At 38.4% G+C, this 18,735-nt stretch overlaps 2 protein-coding genes across 6 annotated transcripts in view; one reads left to right on the forward strand and one right to left on the reverse strand.

Moving 5' to 3' along the window:
* rgs9a (regulator of G protein signaling 9a) overlaps positions 1-18,735 on the forward strand; it is a 38,850-nt gene that overhangs the window by 14,343 nt on the left and 5,772 nt on the right. For 3 of the 4 annotated variants that reach the window (XR_015868131.1, XM_088436468.1, XM_088436471.1), the window contains 10 exons: positions 5,004-5,055; positions 7,917-7,975; positions 15,012-15,088; positions 15,229-15,310; positions 15,393-15,455; positions 15,967-15,996; positions 16,305-16,366; positions 16,539-16,652; positions 16,784-16,899; positions 17,037-17,124. Coding sequence is in view for 3 of the 4 variants with exons in the window: in XM_088436468.1 (XP_088292594.1) it covers positions 5,004-5,055; positions 7,917-7,975; positions 15,012-15,088; positions 15,229-15,310; positions 15,393-15,455; positions 15,967-15,996; positions 16,305-16,366; positions 16,539-16,652; positions 16,784-16,899; positions 17,037-17,124 (743 nt within the window). In the remaining variant the exon portion in view is untranslated. The remainder of the gene's footprint in view (positions 1-5,003; positions 5,056-7,916; positions 7,976-15,011; positions 15,089-15,228; positions 15,311-15,392; positions 15,456-15,966; positions 15,997-16,304; positions 16,367-16,538; positions 16,653-16,783; positions 16,900-17,036; positions 17,125-18,735) is intronic. The other variant, XM_088436470.1, reaches the window with a different exon arrangement.
* Positions 1,183-18,735, reverse strand: part of cog1 (component of oligomeric golgi complex 1) — a 142,283-nt gene continuing 124,730 nt past the window's right edge. For both annotated transcript variants that reach the window (XM_088436466.1, XM_088436464.1), the window contains exons 15-16: positions 1,576-1,657; positions 1,183-1,341 (exon numbers count right to left, since the gene is read on the reverse strand). In XM_088436466.1, coding sequence (XP_088292592.1) covers positions 1,199-1,341; positions 1,576-1,657 — 225 coding nt within the window. In that variant the 3' untranslated portion in view covers positions 1,183-1,198. The remainder of the gene's footprint in view (positions 1,342-1,575; positions 1,658-18,735) is intronic.

The following is an 18,735-nucleotide window of genomic DNA, read 5'->3' on the forward strand; positions in this document are numbered from 1 at the left end:
TAATTTAAAAATCATGAATTCAATACATGCCATAGAACTACTAAAAAAATAAATGGTCGACAGACTTGCGATATTCATCTGACATTAGTAAAAAATATTAGGGAAAATGTAATACAGTACTACCTTTTGCATACATTTGTGATACGTCCTTTACAACAGTTTTTCCCCCCATCCAAAATGCCGAAGGCAAAAGTAATTCTAAAATGTAAAAGTGGAGACCAAAATAAATTTTACCACAATTGGCAAAAACAATCTAGAAAAATTCTATTCACATACACACTTAATAATTTCATTGATAAATTCACTTTTAAGAAATATCATGTAAGTGAAAATCTATATGGTTCCAAGAAGAACGAGTCCACTACTTTGGCAGTATTGGAGATTTTGTGGAAATTGCAACTAATATGTATAACAAATAATTCCCAATTTTGATTTTCAAATGACTGGTATAGAAATGGATAACAAGTTACCTGGATGATAGAAATCAGTATGTGCAATTTACTGTAATAACAAAAAATCAGTTCTGCTGAAGATACCACATAGGATCCCTCAAGGCTCTGTGCTTGGTCTTATATTAAATATTAATGACAGTTGCAGTGTTTCAAAAAGTTTGCTGCTCTGGAGTGAGTCTTGAACAACTTATGATCTTACTTACTCACTTATGATGACTTAGTTGAATTCAAAATGACACAAATGATGTATTTAACATATAATGGCCAACTCTGCTACAGTATCCAGAAGCCTTTCGCTATAAGAAAAGGCTATTATAGTTTGAAGGGGCACAAGCGATTTCAAAAAAAATTGTAAGAACTAACATAAGCAAATGTGTATCCCTGTGAAAGGTGCTGAACTAGAACTAGTATTTGGTATGATGTAATAGAGAACAAGGCTAGGACTTCATAGGTTTTTGTGTTAATCATATAAACTGTGATATCATTAATGATGCCCCCCCCCCCTTTTAAATTGGGTTTCATTATATTTGTAAATATCCTTTTATGTTATGTTTTGAACCCTGTAAAAGATAACTATATACAAAGTTATTTTTACTAGAAGTATTTAATTTCCATTTTACAATGGTCCGCTATAAACACCTTTTTCTAATACCTATGTTAGTTGCTATGGCCTGTGCACCCCTTTTTGTTTTAAAATTCAGATACCCACTCCAAAAAAAATTAGAAAACATGAGTCAAAAGCACATTTATTCAAGTTTTAAAAAAAGGCAACCGCTGCAGCATCTTCTTGGACTGAAGTCTGATATGAATGCAATTGTGTCTTTAAAGATTTCATTGCAGTGTCTGCAGGTGATGAGGCCAAATGGGATCTTGTATGTTTCTCTGAATTCTGCAGAGAAATTTCACAAACACAAAAAAAAAATAAAAGCAAGATGTAAAAAACATGTGTTGAACATCCCCCTTAAACAAACAAAACATTCATTTTCGGGTTGGTATTAATTGGTTACCATGACAATAAGATATTGTTCCAGTCACAAGCTCTACTTGAATAATACTGGATTTTAAACTCTGATGAATAATTGACTTGTTATGAGTTTGCATATATGAGACAACATCTGCATACTCGCACAGATTCCGCAATAATATGTTGAACCTTGGATAATGGGCACTGGTGTCTGCCCATCTTTATATATGGTTGATGGAACCTGAGAACAAACAAAATGAGGAACATGTTATTTTTACACACAACTGAATTTAGTCAAAAATTCAATGATATGTGTGTTTTGGCTCAGGGGGTGTATCATTAGTTGCAAATTAAATCAAAATGTTCCAGATAAAAGCAGAAATAGGAGGCTAGCATGACTGCTCAGAGTCTGCTGAGGTAGGCGCCAGCTTCCCCAAGACCCAAGTGGGGATAAGTTGTACAGAAAATGGATGTGTGTATGTGCATTGCATAGTATGCTAGATGCATCAGTTTCCTTCTATTAGTTACTTGGATATAACTATATTGTCACAAGAATGTGCCTAGAATTACTCTAGATGGTTATTTGATTGTCATTAAACTTTAATCTGTTGAATATTCATTTTCATTGTTTTGAATAGTTAAAAAAAAAAGTATTTATTGGCTGATATGACATACTTACATTGTGGATGATTTTCCAGCTTATTGCTGGCTCTCCAAATTTATAAACTGTCATGTTTATTTTCCCAATTCATTGTCATGCTTAACAGCAAACAGATTAAGATGTATTATTTTCACACTTCAATTTATCTTGAACAAAGGACATAAACTGAGAATTTGATGTTGGACTTTTGCTCATTCAATTCAAATCAATCCTACTTCACTGAGTAGTTTCTTGATTTCCTTTAGCAGAATGACTTCTATCTGTCCAAGTTACACCAAAGACCGTAATTTTAAAATCCTGTCCTGTCTGCTTTACTGTAAATTTGTACAATTCAAACTCTTATCACCTTAACAACAAAAAAGATGCATTTGAACATTTTAATCCACCGTGTAAAATCGCGTTATTAATGTACTGTTGTCACATTAAAGTAACGTGAATAAGTAACCACGGAAAAAGCGATTGCGACACCTGTTGTAATACTGTATATAACTCCACAATCCTTTATTTATATTTACACCGTGCTAGGAAAACCAATCTCATAACATCCACTGAATTGTATTGCTAAACGACTCATATGTATTAAAATCCAATTTAAAATTGTGCAGCATTCCTTAAATACAATTTTAATTTACAATGCGCTCCCGATCCGCCATTTTTTTTTAAATATCTATACGGTACACCAGGATTAAGCCCTCCCTAGAAAAAAAATTACACGCCCCCTTTTTCCTATAAAAAAGGGGTGTGTGTAGTTCTTTTGGTGCCATTTTTGGAACTACACGCCCCCATCCTACATCCTGCAATCAGACCCCTCTCTCCGGTTCAGTAAGAGTGTTTTGCATAGGAATTTTGGATGAAAATTCATTCAATTAGCAATTAAATTGACAGTTGATGTTACCTTTTATGAATTTAAACAAGAATGTCACGATCCAGCTAAGATACAATTTTATGATCATAATCAAACGTCCTTTTCTAACCGCCATGCTTCCAACACCTCCTGCCGGACAAGAGCTACTTTAGAACGTTGCCATGGACATAGACAATATTTTCAAATGTGCACAGAGAGCACTGGGACAAAAAAACAATTGAAGAAAAAAATTGAAAAATTATATGGTCCGTCTTTGTCCCTGTGAGTGACGAGAACATGTTTAAGACAAATCCATTAACTGGTCTCTACCACCCTCTACTGTTCTTGAGGTGAAACAAATCAAAAATAATTTTCTGTTTGCTGATGATGTACTTTGACCGCCGCCACTCAACGGAATATTGTATAAATCGTAGGAAAAACAATGTAATAGATCATTTTAATATCCATCTCAAAAAGTGTAATTATAATAGTTTTCTATGGTCCAAAATTTGGAAAATATTGCCTTTTGTATGCAAAGCCTTTCACGCCCAGCTACAATCATATAGAACTGTCAGAATGGTTGCAATTTGAAGTTTTACATGTTTTAATCATCTGGAAATTTCAGCTCCTGAGTGTTTTTTCCCCATTAATTCTTTTACCATGTCACAGACAAATCAAAGGAATTTCCAAAATTTATATCATAATGGCACAAGGGTTAAAGTTGCCTTTTTATTTTATTTTATTTTATTTTATTTTTAAAGAAAACACAACACGAACAATTGTTCAAAATCACTTAGTTGTTCAAAGGACACAAAAAGTGAATGGAGCGCACAGAGGTTTGTGTTCCTGTTGTAGAATATGAGGGGAAATAGGTTATCATTTCAACATGAAGGAATGAGCAAACTTGCCAAAAAAAGGTCATCAAAAAATTACTTTTATCAATTGGACCAATAGATTAAAAGAAGAGACTAAAATTGATGGATAGCAAGGGCATTTCTCAAAGAGTGTCTCCCAGCCTAACGTTTGCTGCTCCATTTTAGATACTTGAAAATGTCTTACGCTTTGTGGAGTATTTGTTTATGTTGTCGAGTGAAAAATGTTTTTAATGATCATATGTTCTATGCGCCCCTGTAGTGTAGACACGGCATTCGGATGTAATATTGATTTTGTGGAATGTAGAGCACTGAGTAGCAGGCTGACTATTGTAAACAAACACTGAGCCAAATTTTTTTCATTAGACCCTAATGCAACATAGCATATTGCATATCAATCACGACTCAGCTTGCAAACATCACATGACCAAAGTGAGAAAGCAGGCAAGCTGTGCTATGTCTAATGGTCTTATTTGATCCCTGACCAACGGGCCATTTCAGTCCATTTCAGTGGATGTCAAATGGATGATGGATGTAAACAGGGGAATTTTACATAATAATCAGAAGTGTTTAGTAGAGGCCACATAGAATAAGCCATTGTAAACAAAACGTTTTCCGTGTTTTCCCCTGTAATAAATACACGCAGGTAATTTTTTTAACAATTTAAAAGCACAAGCTCATTTCATCCCTGATTATTTTGAATAATAAGCAACATTCTGCAAAGCTGTGTCCAGTCATTTCGTTTCTCTCAACATGAGCTGATATATCAAATTGTGGGTATTAACTTTTTTTGTACTCAATATAGTTAAATTTACTTGATCAAATGTGCTATATACTTCTATCAGTGATTAGTGCACAGGCTAATATATAGTTATTTAACCCTGCATTAGTCCCGCTGGGGTGTTTGGACAGTGGATACACCTTTAATGCTCATCATTTCTATATTTTAATTTTTGTCTCTCTCTCTTCCCTGACTCATTGAGCCAGTTGTATCTTTAACCCTTTAAGCTTTGTTTCTGTATTGGGGTGTTTTGGGCCCACATAACCAAGCATGTTTGACAACCCCACATGACCAAATTCAGTTAAGTGAAGTGAGAATACTTTTGCCACGTTTTCTTTAACAAGTCCGCTTGTGCTGGTTAGCACCTTGGCAACAAACCTTCTGACTTAGTAGAACCTTCTCATTTAATTTCACTGTTTACCATTCTAGACTCCTTACTTTTGGCCCGCACAGAAATGGGTTGCAGATGACACTGACTACGGTGAGTAAACTTGGCACTTTACTTTATGTTCAAAGTATTTGGGCTTGATGTTAGTAACCCAAGTCAAACAGGAAAATCACATGTTACCGATAGGACTGTGATGGTTCAGCAAAATTACTCTAGAATCATTTTAAAATACAGTAAAACTCTACAACAAAACCTGCATGTGCAAAAAAAAAAAAAAAAATCTGCCAGTGTGAAATAATCTTCATGCATTGAAGCCTTTCCCTCTTTCTTACTTTCCCCTACAAAGAAAAATACCCCTGTTGCATAATACGAAATGTTTTTGCCTAGCATTGAAATTCTCTATAGCAAAAACGAGCCTGCAGCAAAAGTCTAGCTTGGTTAATGCATGACGCGCCAGCACACGTTTTGCAGCACTTTACAGTAATCCCTCGTTTATCGCGGGGGTTACGTTCCAAAAATAATACGCGCAAGTGAAATCCGTGAAGTAGCCAGCTTTATTTTTTTTTTGTTATTTTACAATGCAATAGTAAACTATAGAATAAAACCAAAAATTAAAACCTGTTTTAAAGCCCCAAATTTGTTTAAAACAATCATTGTTATGAGTAATTATTGAGCTATTATTATTATTGAGTAATTATTGAATTATTGAGCTCTTTCTTTTTCTGAGCAAGAAGATTTTTATAAACGGATATGCCCGGACATCAAATTAAAGTGAAGCCTCTTATATCAAAACAATACACTTGAAATTTCAATTTGTTATAAAAGAAATAAAAGTCAGACTTGCAAAGCTGCGCATTTCTCCATTGCTGTCTGTATGTCTACATAGTGTGTGCGCTTGCTCTCGCCTACGAGTCACGTGTTGGCTCCCAGAGCCCAAGCTGTCAATCAATGTGCTTACTAGCACGTTCGCACACGGCAGTTAGAGGAGAGACACAGGAGAGACAAAAGCAAGGCTCTTGCCTTTTGTAATAAATTGACAAGTGAAAAACCAATACAGTACAGCGTCAATATTTTATTTCGAGACAACAGTAAAGCCCCTGCGCCATTCAGGATTCAGAGCACAATGCGCTGAAAAAAAAAAAAAAAAAAAATATATATATATATATATATATATATATATATATATATATATATATATATTGACGCTGTACTGTATTGGTTTTTCACTTGTCAATTTATTACAAAAGGCAAGAGCCTTGCTTTTGTCTCTCCTGTATATATATATATATATATATATATATATATATATATATATATATATATATATATATATATACAGGAGAGACAAAAGCAAGGCATATATATATATATATATATATATATATATATATATATATATATATATATATATATATATATATATATATATATATATCCACACTGTAAAAAACCTGTGAAGCAGCGAACCCGTGAAAGATGAACCGCGATACAGCAAGGGATTAGTGTATACTGTGCGGCTTTCCCCTGCAGTCGGCATGGGTTTCTAAACCTTTTTTCAATGACGTACCGCCTGTGAAATATATTTTCAACTAAAAAAAAGACTTAAATAATGCCATCAGTGTCTGATTTAATAAAATTTAAACCCTTTCAAACTAGTTCTATTGGTCCAGAAAAAATCATCAACCTTAACTGTCCTGTTTTGGATCATAGAAGACATTTGTTATCTATCCATCCATCCATCCATTTTCTATAGCCGCTTATCCCCACAGGGGTCACAGGCTTGCCGGCGCCAACTAGCTTCGGGCAGTAGGCGGGGGACACCCTGAACTGGTTGCCAGCCAATCGCAGGGCACACAAAGACAAACGACCAATCACGTGCCCAATCACACCTAAGGACAATTTAGTATGTCCAATTCACCTGCCATGCATGTTTTTGGGGAGTGGGAGGAAGCCGGAGTGCCCGGAGAGAACCCACGCAGGTTCGGGGAGAACATGCAAACTCCACACAGAAAGGCCGGAGCCAGGTGCGCAGGAACTGTGAGGCGGACGTGCTATTCACTGAGCCACTGAGCCGCCCGACATTTGTTACAACAATGAAAAAACTTAATTATTAATAGATATATTTCTGCAAAAAAATAATCAAAATAAAGTGTCAGACATGTTCTCAAAATGAAATAATAATGAATAAATATTTGACCACAGTAAAATATTAAACTTAAAGTGTCTTCTTTTGAGATCATAGTAGAGAGTTAGAGTAGAAGTAGAGTAGAGTAGAGTAGAGAGTTGCGTCGAACCCTAAAACTTCTATTATGGTGGAGAATCTGAGTTTTTACAAAAATGAAATTGAATGACCTACAGAACATATATTTTCCTGAAACAATTATTACATTCAGTAATTGTTTTCAAAGGATTTTTGCATGTTTGTTTGTTTTATTCAAAATCTCGAATACCCCCTGAAGTTCCTTCAAGTACCTTAAGGGAACCACTGCTCTAGGTGGCAGTAAATGAAGTCTACAGCATACAAACAACACCACTCTATAACAGAGGAAGAGAATCCCTGTAATTTGGCACGCAGAGCTCACAAACACATCAAGCTTAAACCAAGCTTAACACTTGAGGACAGGATAAAAGTAATAAAGATGAAAGATGGATGAAGCAAAGTGAAACCATTATGCAAGAAATTGACGTAAGTATGAAAATGAATGCTTAGTGTAGATTTAGCAATTCCTTTCTTTCTTTTTTTTCAATGTGGACTGGATGATTTTATTTTTAGTTTTAGTCAGAATGTAGATTACGCAACATGTTTTCAAGATTGTGTCCAAGACATAGATTTGCTATAGTGAAAAGTTCCCTGTTGTGAAAAATATCTGGCTACAAACATGATTTCGTTGTAGAGTTCTACTGTAATGTGAGCATTTGTTGAAAATGCCCTGTGATTATTTGTGGTCTTTCAGCCATTTATCTGGCAAAGAGAAACATCCGTAAGAAAGGCATGCTGGAACCCTACGAACAGGTAAAGAAAGTGATGCTATTATTCTTAGTTCAAGGACCAAATAACAAGCACTGTTTTTCAGACATAAACCGCACAAAGATTTTTTTGTCACAGATAAACCGCACTGGATTATAGTCCGCATATCGTTAGATATTTACGCAGAAAGATGGTATATTGTAGTCTTATACCTTTTTTCATTTTTATTTAAAACTATTCTTAATTGCCCACTTACAGCAACAACGTCAATAAATATATAAAAATAAACACATTCCACATAATTGATATATACACTCATACTAGGGCTGCACGATTATGTCCAAAATAATATTCATGATTATTTTGGTCAATATTGAAGTCATGATTATTTGATCATGATTGGTCAAACATGTCTATTTATTGCCCTTTTTTTAAACAAGCAGTATATAAACAGACTTCAAGGCTTGATACTTATAAATGATAATAAACTAAAATAAATAAATAAATAATGAGTAAAACATTTTCACCCCAGACATGGCAAAAACTTGGGACACAGGGCAACACAACTAATTTACTTTCTGAGCGCAAACCAATGAGAAATATGAATATGAATATGAATCTATCCCTCGATTATCGTGGGGGTGACATTACAACAATAACTCGCGTAAAGTGAAATCCGTGAAGTTTATATTTTTTAATTAATTTACAATGCAATACTAACCTATAGAATAAAACCAAAAATCGAAACCTTTTTTTAAAGCCCCAAATTTGTTTGAAACAATCATTTTAATATAGCAATACAAAGTTGGAAACATTGTCACGCGTATTTCACAGTCCCAGCTATTGTCACTGAACCCGCACATTGTTATGAGTTGTTGTTTGAGCTCTTTCTTTTTCTGAACAAGAAGATTTTTATAAACGGATATGCCCGGACATTGAATTAAAGTGAAGCCTCTTATATCATAACAATACACTTGAAATTCCAATTTATTACAAAAGAAATCTAGGTAAAAGTCAAATTTCCAAAGCTGTGCATTTTTCCGTTGCTCTTCGTTTCTTCTCGGCACGCCTACGAGTCACGTGATTGGCTCACAGAGACCAAGCTGTCAATCAATATGCTTACTAGCACGTTTGTGTGTGTACTGAGCTGAGCGCACACGGGCACAGCAGAGACGAAAGCAAGCTTTTGGATCCTCTTGCCTTTTGTATAAATTGACAAGTGAAAAACTAATACAGTACAGCGTCAATATTTTATTTTGAGACAACAGTAAAGCCCCTGAGCCAATCAGGATTCAGTGCACAATGCACTGTAAAAAATATCCACACTGTAAAAAATCTGTGAAGCAGTGAACCCGTGAAAGATAAACCGCGATACAGCGAGGGATTACTGTAGACTGTTCAGTACCACGTAGCCGGCTTTTTAAATGTTAATATTGCAGATTATCATCTTAAATAATCGTGGCAGCCAGTATCGCTGTTTACTATAAATTGAATATGAACAAAATAAAATAACACAAACATATTAAAAATGAAACAATAAAAAGCTTTGCACGCACCAAAATAAACGGCGGTCACAATCGATCAGTCTTTTCAATATCTCCTGATTTTTCTTGACCTCTTGATGCTCTCTTTTGTTGCATTCACCCCGAACGCAATCAAGGCGTAACAGCGGACAGTTTTGTATTGTAGTCAAGGGCGTTCGCACGACAGGATGCGATGGATGCGTATGGAGCAACGCGAGACACTGCTCGGTGCATAATTTCACCTGTCGTGTGAAGTTAAAAAATGTGAACTTTTGACGCGTGTCGTGTCGCGTCGCGACAGCCAATCAACTTCGGAAACGTTCAACGTCTCACACAGGGGGTAGGAATGAATCATGGCCACTTGTTTGCGGTCACCGGGGGATATCCAACACGGCCAGCTGAGCTTTCAATACAAAAACGGAGCCAAGCAAGAGCACTCACCTGACTTATAGAATGGCAGAAGAGAGAACTTGGTGCCCTGAATCACCAAAGTCTCAAACGGGCTTCACAGATGAAAAGAGGTCATGTCGAGACTTCTTTTGAAAAAACAAGTCATACAGAGACATCTTTTCGATGTAAGGCACACAACAGCATCTTTTCGATGTAAGGCACACAACAGCATACACAGGGTATGCTCCCAGAAGGGGAAGGAAAAACTCAAAACCCCCAATTTGGGGAAAATCAGAAACCTTCAGAAGGGACAACAGGTGGGAGGACCCTCCTTCCAGGTCTACAGGTGGAAGTGGATGCTGCATGTACCAGATACAAATAGAACACAATACAAACAAATACAGGTACACAATATAGATTACAGAAAACATATTTTGCTACATAATGCAATGATGACTGGATGAATGAAGCCATTGCGTGAACTTCCATAGGTAGGGCATTCCATAGTACTGGTGCACGAATGGAAAAGGCCCTTGATCTTGCGGACGTCTTTATAGCCCGTGGGGTCGATAACAAACCGGCATTTTGTGACCGAAGTTGTCAGGACGGAACATATGCTGATGCTAGGTCGACGCGATAAGAAGGAGGTTAACCGTGTAAAATTTTATAAGTAATTAATAACACCTTAAAATCGCATCTCAGGTGTATTGGAATGCAGATCAGCTATTATTGGAGTAATATGATCGAACTTTCTTGTCCTTTTCAAGAGTCTCACTGCTGCATTTTGTGCAGACTGTAGGCTTTTGACGCAGGACATGGGAAGCCCAGAAAGCAAAACGTTACAATAGTCAAGGCGCGACCTAATTAATGCGTGAATTAATGTTTCAGCATCGCTAAGAGACAGAATAGGGCGAATTTTAGCTATATTGCGAAGGTGAAAAAAACACTGTTCTTATGTTATTAATATGTGTCAGAAAAGAGAGAGTTGAGTCAAATATCACACAGAGGTTTTTTGCAGAACTACTTTGGGAAAAAGTAGTTATCCAGGTTCAACGTGGTATTCTTAATCAAGTCCTGATGATGAGCCGGGCCAATAATTAACATCTGTTTTACTAGGGTTAAGAAGCAGAAAATTGGAAGACATCCATTGTTTAATCTCGGCAAGGCAGGCCTCCAGTTTACTGCACTTGCACGGATCTGTTATTTCTAAAGGCATATATAGTTGGGTATCATCAGCATAGCAATGAAAACTAATAGCATGTTACGTATAATATCGTTTGCTTTCTTTTTGAACAGCTCTTGAACCGTAGTTATTGTGCCAACATAAAGATAGTGCAGCATTGACAGCTCAGTATTTAGCATGGTATCTGCCACTTGATTGCAACGTTGACACTTTTATTTCTTTTTTTGGCAGACAAGTATTGCCGCAAAGCGAGGGACACACTGTGTAAAAAGAAGAATACAGATGCTATAGGAGAAAATATTGGCTCTGCTACATCCCAGAAAAGTTAAAGTTCTCAGCAATGCTTTTCTTTCTGGATTCACTGTAAAGTGCACAGCAAGCTTGCTCCCCACCCCTCGCACGACAAAAAGTGACTTCACAAAAGTAATCATCTTGAACCCTCAACAAAACGCCTCGCGTAGAGCGTAAACGACGCGCTTTGTTGCGTTCGGTGTGCACGTAGCATTTCTCTTGTCACTGAGATGTACAGTGTATCCGCTTGTTGTGTTCCCAAAAGCTTTTTAAAAGCACCGTAGCACATTGAGGAGCTCTCCTTACCTTCGAACTGAGATGCACAATACTGTATATCCACTTGGGTGTCCCAGGAAGTTTTTGAAAGCACCGTAGCACGTGTGTCCAGCCGTGCTTTGGTGTCTCGTTGCTGCCTTGGTTAAACAATTAAAGTTTGCAAATCTGGTGTAGCTCCAAACACCAAATTGATCCTTGGCTAACAAAAGGCATTCCCAGCAGAACTATTTGCCAGGGTTAGCTCAGGCCCCTGGTTGCCCAAAAATGGCCAAATCGGGACAGGTTAGCTAATAGCTATGCTACACCTCTTACATAATTAACCAAAGCCAACACCGCGGCTTGGTTGTTGAGCATTGCACCACCTTCCTGCAGTGACCATCCACTCACATCACGTTCAATTTGAGGCCTCTAGATGGATCTTATGACTCGATTGGCTATTGCAGCAGTCTAATAAACATACTGGCCTCTCACACATCCATCTGTGCTTGCGCAGAAGCCCGCAACTGTTGAAGTGAATGCCCTAGCACCTCTGGGAGCAGGCGGATTATGTACAGCCTAGCGAATGGGCTAAAAATTCCAATTTAAAACTACAACACAAGAAGGAACATAATCAAATGGATATAATATGACACCAAAAGAACAGATTATGGAGAATAATTTTATAAATAAAAAAAAAATATATAATATATATACAGTGTGCCCCCGTGTTAGGAGAATAATCCGTTCTGTGGTTGGGCTCGTAAGGCGAATTCACCATATGGCGGGCAATCCAAACCTATGTTAAATATCTAATGTCTTTTGAATCCCAGGTAAAAACATCAAAACTGTACATACATATTAAGAATAGATCCCAAAATGGTATACTAAGTGCTACGTACATATAATATATATGTATCCATTCAGAAAATATAAATAAAAAAAAATATAGAAAGGATTTATTTACCTTTGAGTGGCGCTTGTTATGCCCATATTTCCTAGTAAGGGTAGCCTAGGCTAAGCTAGTTTCGTATTTCTGGATTATCTCCAGCTTCGTTTCCATATAAATCATCTTCTTACTTCTTTCTTTAACATAACTAGCAAGCTTGGCACCCATGGCTAAGACATTCAAGTTTGAATTAAGCGGTAAAATGCACTACAAATACAGTTTTGTAACCACTCATGATAGAACAAAGCTTTACCATTCCGCCATTTTGAAATGAGTGAGGCCGACTAATAGCAGACCAGCATCTCCGTGAGGAGACGCTGACCAATATCAGACCAGCATTGGTAGTGACGCATTGGATGGAAGCAGTTCGGCAAAATAATAGAAAATAAGTGCAATTACCTAAGAATGCCTGCAGATGGAGCCAAAACAACACAAATACAGCCAAACCATACAGATATACAGACATGTCTAAAGTCCGGCCCGGGGGCCAAATGCAGCCCGTGGTCAGTATCCATTCGGCCCGCAGCTTCTGCCATAAAATCAATTATACCTGCCCCGCATTGAGGATTAATACATTGGGCAGCAGCGCTGTTACCTGTGTGTGCTAAATTCTGCCCTCTCTAGGCTCAATTAGGAACAGCAAATTAGTATATGAGTAATTGACTGTATGAGCTCCTAATTTTCTAAAAGGGCGACAATCAACAAGAGGTGGAAAGTTGAGCTGCAGTCTGACGCAGTGAGCTGCGGTCAGCACCAGCAGCTTTATATTGCCAACTTTTACTGATAGCTGGATAAAGACAAGTTTCCGAGACATTCGAGCATTTGGTCAGAAAATGCTAAGCTTGTTCGGGTCGACATATTTGTGTGAGAAGACATTCTCGGTTATGATCTTAAATAAGAGCCGTGTGAGGACACGGCTACAGGAGTCTCACTTATAAGACATCTTGTGCATCCATACTACTGCCATAGAGCCACACCTGGCCTTTGTCCTGCACTTCAGATGTCAGTTTCACCCATCACACTCATGCGGACAAATAATTTTTCATTTATGATAAGTCTGAAAACGTTTTTTTTTAAGTTTTCACTCCAGAATAATAAACATTTAAAAATCCAATCAACATTTATAGTTACTAATTTCATATTTTAAATAAGCCCTGCACTTATTTCATATTTTAAATGAGCCCTGCACTTGTTGATCTATTACTTGCTCACTTCTCTGTTATTGTGTTTAAAAATTCTATAAATATTAAACTGCCATGGTGAGATATTTTTTTATGTTGCAAATGTAATTTACACCCAAGAGTACAATTACTTCTGTTCAACTGTTACAAAAAAGTTAGTGGTAAAAAAAGCGAAGTTAAGTGATTATTCATCTTCAATATTTAATGTAAATTCAATTTTAATATGCATGTTTCAAAATAACCAAAACACATGCTTAAGATAGCTGAAATGAAAATAAAAAAGCAAATGTTAAACACAGAATGGCTCGCTGCAAAGTAAACGTTAAACACAGAATGGCTCGCTGAAATGAATTTAAATTAATTGCTGCTATATGTAAAGAACGCCTGCCAAGGTTGGTCCCCCTACATTTTTAACACACCAAATCTGGCCCACTTTGCAAAAAGTTTGGACACCCCTGCCCTAGGGTCATGACAGTTGTTTATGTCACAAAGAGGGGAAAATACCGTAGAGTCGACGAAAAAACTCAGTATTCCACATCACAACTTGAAAAAGACAGGACAGGCACGCTGTATTTACTAAAATGAATTTAAAATGAAATTGACTTTCGTAATAGTTATTATAATTATTATAGTTTATGATAGTTATGATAATGATGTCAGGTTAAGTTAGGCCAGTGCTTCTCAAATAGTGGGGCGGGCCCCCCTGGGGGGGCGTGAGGTGATGCCAGGGGGGGACGCGGATGATCCCAGGAAAAGGGTTTGTTTTTGTCATGTGTCACCGCTGATATATAGATATAGCTATTTTCTCTCTCTCTCACATATATATATATATATATATATATATATATATATATATATATATATATATATATATATATATATATGCAATCTCATATAGTACTGTACATATCAAATTATATGCCACAAACATGTATACAAGATCTTATCCGTTTAATACATAATTTTTATCTTTTTAATATTAGATTTTGAAAACTCTCTTTGAATACAACCATTGATTCACATATTTTCAACTTCATTTCATAATTGTTCCACAAATTGAAAAATAGAGACACATTTGTTTTACAAGTGAACTTCCTCCTGGTGACTGCACATTAGCCGCCACAAACTATAAGTCGCAGGGCTCAAATCCCCCATGTAAAACAGGTGTCACTTCAATTTGAGATGTATAACTGTGACCAGTTAGCAACTAAGCAAAATTATTGTCCATTACTCTCGACTGCATTTCTGAAGTGACCCGTTACATAAATATCAAATGTTTAACTTTTTTTTTTTGCATCCATGTTCAAATCAGGCACATTACAACCACCTGCATAAATGGCTATTCCACAAGTGGGACTTTATTGTGATGCAGGCAACAGAGCAATACAAGTACGAGATTCCATTTCCCAACTTATTTTCAATGTTTGGTTCTGTTTGTTCAAAGACAAATATGAGCCTGATGTTTTTGTCGTCACTAAACTCACTGGAATATATTTCTGTCATAAATCTCTTTATGTGTACTGTATCAGGGCTGGGAGGGAAAGAAAGAAGCCAGACCGTGTTGTGTTCGATTGCCAGGAAAGAGCTTACTGGATTGTCAATAGGCCACCGGTCAGTTCAGTGTCAGAAAACATGCTATTTCAAAAAATGAACTTTTTCTGCGGAAAAATGTTTTTCCTATGTTTTTTTGCAGCGTCGTACTCATAGCGCATTGGATATTGGTCCGGACCGCCTTATTGACCTAAACACAGATGAGGTAACAGGTCAGTACTCACTCACTCACTCACTCACTCACTCACTCACTCACTCACTCACTCACTCACTCACTCACTCACTCACTCACTCACTCACTCACTCACTCACTCACTCACGCATGCTTTTTTTTTTAAATAACATTTTTGCAGCAGACCAGATTCGCATTTCATTCACTGAGCTTTGTCACTCTTTTTTTCCAGGTTTCCTTTCATAATGGTAATGAGAGTATGACAGCATTCTGTGGTAACTATAATGGTGTCAATTCCCATCTATGTACAGTATCAGATCACGATGGAACCCACAGCAAATGGAATAGCAAATCATTCTTTAATTTATAGAAAATACAGCAGTATAGCTAATGGAATTGCAAATCATTCTTTAATTTAAAGATAATGTAGCAGTTACTGATAACAAAATGTTTCTGATATTGCTCAGCGCCCTGCATTTCATCAGCTATCTGTCAATCATTTTATTTTTATAATCTTATATTATAATTATAATTTATCTTTCAGAAAATCACATTTGACCAATATAGACGAATGGTAAGTATTCATCTTTTTTCCCCTCAATTAACAACCATTAATTAAGGCTCTATGAAGGAAAGCCCTCATTTTCACTGTCAAGACAATTTAGGACAGAAACAAAACCACAAGAGACTAAATGTTATTACTAACATATTCCAAAGCTAGATATTTCTAGAAATGGTACATGGGAACATTTTTGTCAAGTTGCCTGTATCATATTCCTGTATAACATGTCAGCAGTTAACAAAACAGTTCATGTACTGAAGTTATGTCTGCAACTGACATTACTATAATTTTCCTTTGCTGAACAAAATATCTTTTTCCAGAACATGTTCTATCAACAAGCCATCATGAGGTCAAAAGTCAAATCTAGTGTGTCGCTTGGAGCGTAAGTTCTTTCTGAATCAATTATACTTGGAGGTTTTCCTTTTACTGATCGATTTACAAGTATTGATTCCATTGCATTTCATGACAACAGAATATATTCATCTGGATCAATCTTTGAAAGCTTAGAGTTGTAAATCTACAATTTACTTGTCTCTTAATAATTCTCTCAACAGCCTGGTCAAGTATATCACAACCTACAAAAACCATGATCCCTTTCTGGCACCCTGCCTACCCAGCAACCCCTGGCAGACAGACAATGGCACATACTGGACTCTCAATATGAGGAGGTGAGAGAATGGCAACATATGTGTGTGAGACTGCATTATGTCATTTTAAAAAAAAAAAAAAAATAGAGTATAGCATAGTTTACTTTTCTGCAGAAACTACCATGGATGTATTCAAAAGTTTTTTGTAACAGGGTTGACGTCCCGACAAAAATGCGAGTCGAGCGTTGGTCTTTCAGCCTGTTTGAGTTACTGACTGACCTGCGAGGCAGGGATGACTTCAAGATCTTCTTAAAGAAGGAGTTTAGCGGTATGTTATCGTTTTTCCTTAAATATTAGGTCAAACATATTCTAGCTGTGTCATGACTATTTCACCATTCTCAGTGCGTTAGTCCTTTGGCTAAAGTTTGAATACTAATGTGTTACGTGTAAATCTGCTTATTCTAGGGGAGAATTTAGCCTTCTGGGAAGCAGCTGAGGAGCTTAAGTGGGGAACTGCAGCTTCCATGTCAACTAAAGCTGAGACTATCTTCAAGTAAACCAAAAATAACATTTTGAAAGACAAGTTAGACAGTTATGACAAAAAAAAAAAGTTGATTTGCGTTTCCCTCGCCCGGATGCGGGCCCCCCTCTGGAACCAGGCCTGGAGGTGGGGCTCATTGGCGAGCGCCTGGGCTCAGCCCGAAGAGATGACGTGGGTCCCCCCTCCCATGGACTCACCACCTGTGGGAGGGGCCATAGGAGTCGGGTGCAAAGAGAGCTGGGCGGCAGCCAAAGGCGAGGACCTTGGCGCACCCCCCTTGAACCCCCCCCCCCCCCCCCCCCCCCCCCCGATCTGAACCCGAGTGGTGCTTTGTTATTGGACTTCTGTGCTCGTCATGGATTGTCCATAACCAACACATGTTCAAGCATAGGGGTGTCCATATGTGCAATTGGCACCAAGACACCCTAGGCCGCAGTTTGATGATTGACTTTGTGGTTGTATCATTGGATTTGCGGCCGCATGTTTTGGAAACTTGGGTGAAGAAAGGGGTGGAGCTGTCAACTAATCACCACCTGGTGGTGTGTTGGCTCCGACAGAGGGGGAGGATGCCGGCCAGACCTGGCAGACCCAAACGTATCATGAGGGTCTGCTGGGAACGTCTGGCAGAGTCCCCTGTCAGAAGGAGTTTCAACTCCCACCTCTGGCAGAATTTCTCCCACGTCCCGGGGGAGGTGGGGACATTGAGTCTGAGTGGACAATGTTCCGCACCTCCATTGTTGAGGCAGATGATCGGAGTTGTGGCCGTAAGGTGGTTGGTGCCTGTCGTGGCGGCAATCCCCGAACCCACTGATGGACACCAGCGGAATGCCGTCAAGCTGAAGAAGGAGTCCTATCGGGCCTTTTTGGCCTGTGGGACTCCATACGCAGCTGACAGGTACCGGCTGGCCAAGCGGAGTGTGGCTTTGGCGGTCGCCAAGGCAAAAACTCAAGTGTGGGAGGAATTCGGTGAGGCCATGGAAAGCAACTTCCAGACGGCTTTGAACAAATTCTGGTCCACCATCTGGCGTCTCAGAAGGGGGAAGTATGCACCATTGACTCTGTGTTCAGTAGAAATGGGGCACCGCTGACCTCAACTCGTTGTGAACTGGCGGGCCTCCTCAATCCCACCGACACGTCTTCCTTTGAGAAAGCAGAGTCTTCGGGCTCCAAGATGCGCTCTCCCATCTCTGGGGCTGAAGTCACTGAAGTGGTCAAAAAACTCTTTGGTGGCAATGCCTGGGGGTGGATGAGATCTGCCCGGAGTTCCTGAAGGCTCTTGATGCTGTAGGGCTGTCTTGGCTGACACATCTCTGCAACATCATGTGGACATCCGGGACAGTGCACCTGGATTGGCAGACTGGGGTGGTGGTCCCCCTTTTTAAGAAGTGGGACCGGAGGGTGTGTTCAAACGAGAGAGGAATCACACTCCTCAGCCTCCCCAGTAAGTTCTATTCAGGGGTGCTATAGAGGAGGTTCCGTCAGGAAGTCAAGTCTCGGATTAAGGAGGAGCAATGCGGTTTTCGTCCCGGCCGTGGAACAGTGGACTAGCTGTACAGCCTCAGCAGGGTCCTTGAGGGTGCATGGGAGTTTGCCCAACCAGTCTACATGTGCTTTGTGGACTTG

The sequence above is a fragment of the Hippichthys cyanospilos genome, chromosome 16 (genome assembly GCF_059441005.1).
Source record: "Hippichthys cyanospilos isolate Australia breed blue-spotted pipefish chromosome 16, RoL_Hcya_1.0, whole genome shotgun sequence".
In the NCBI taxonomy this organism is placed as follows: Eukaryota; Metazoa; Chordata; class Actinopteri; order Syngnathiformes; family Syngnathidae; genus Hippichthys; species Hippichthys cyanospilos.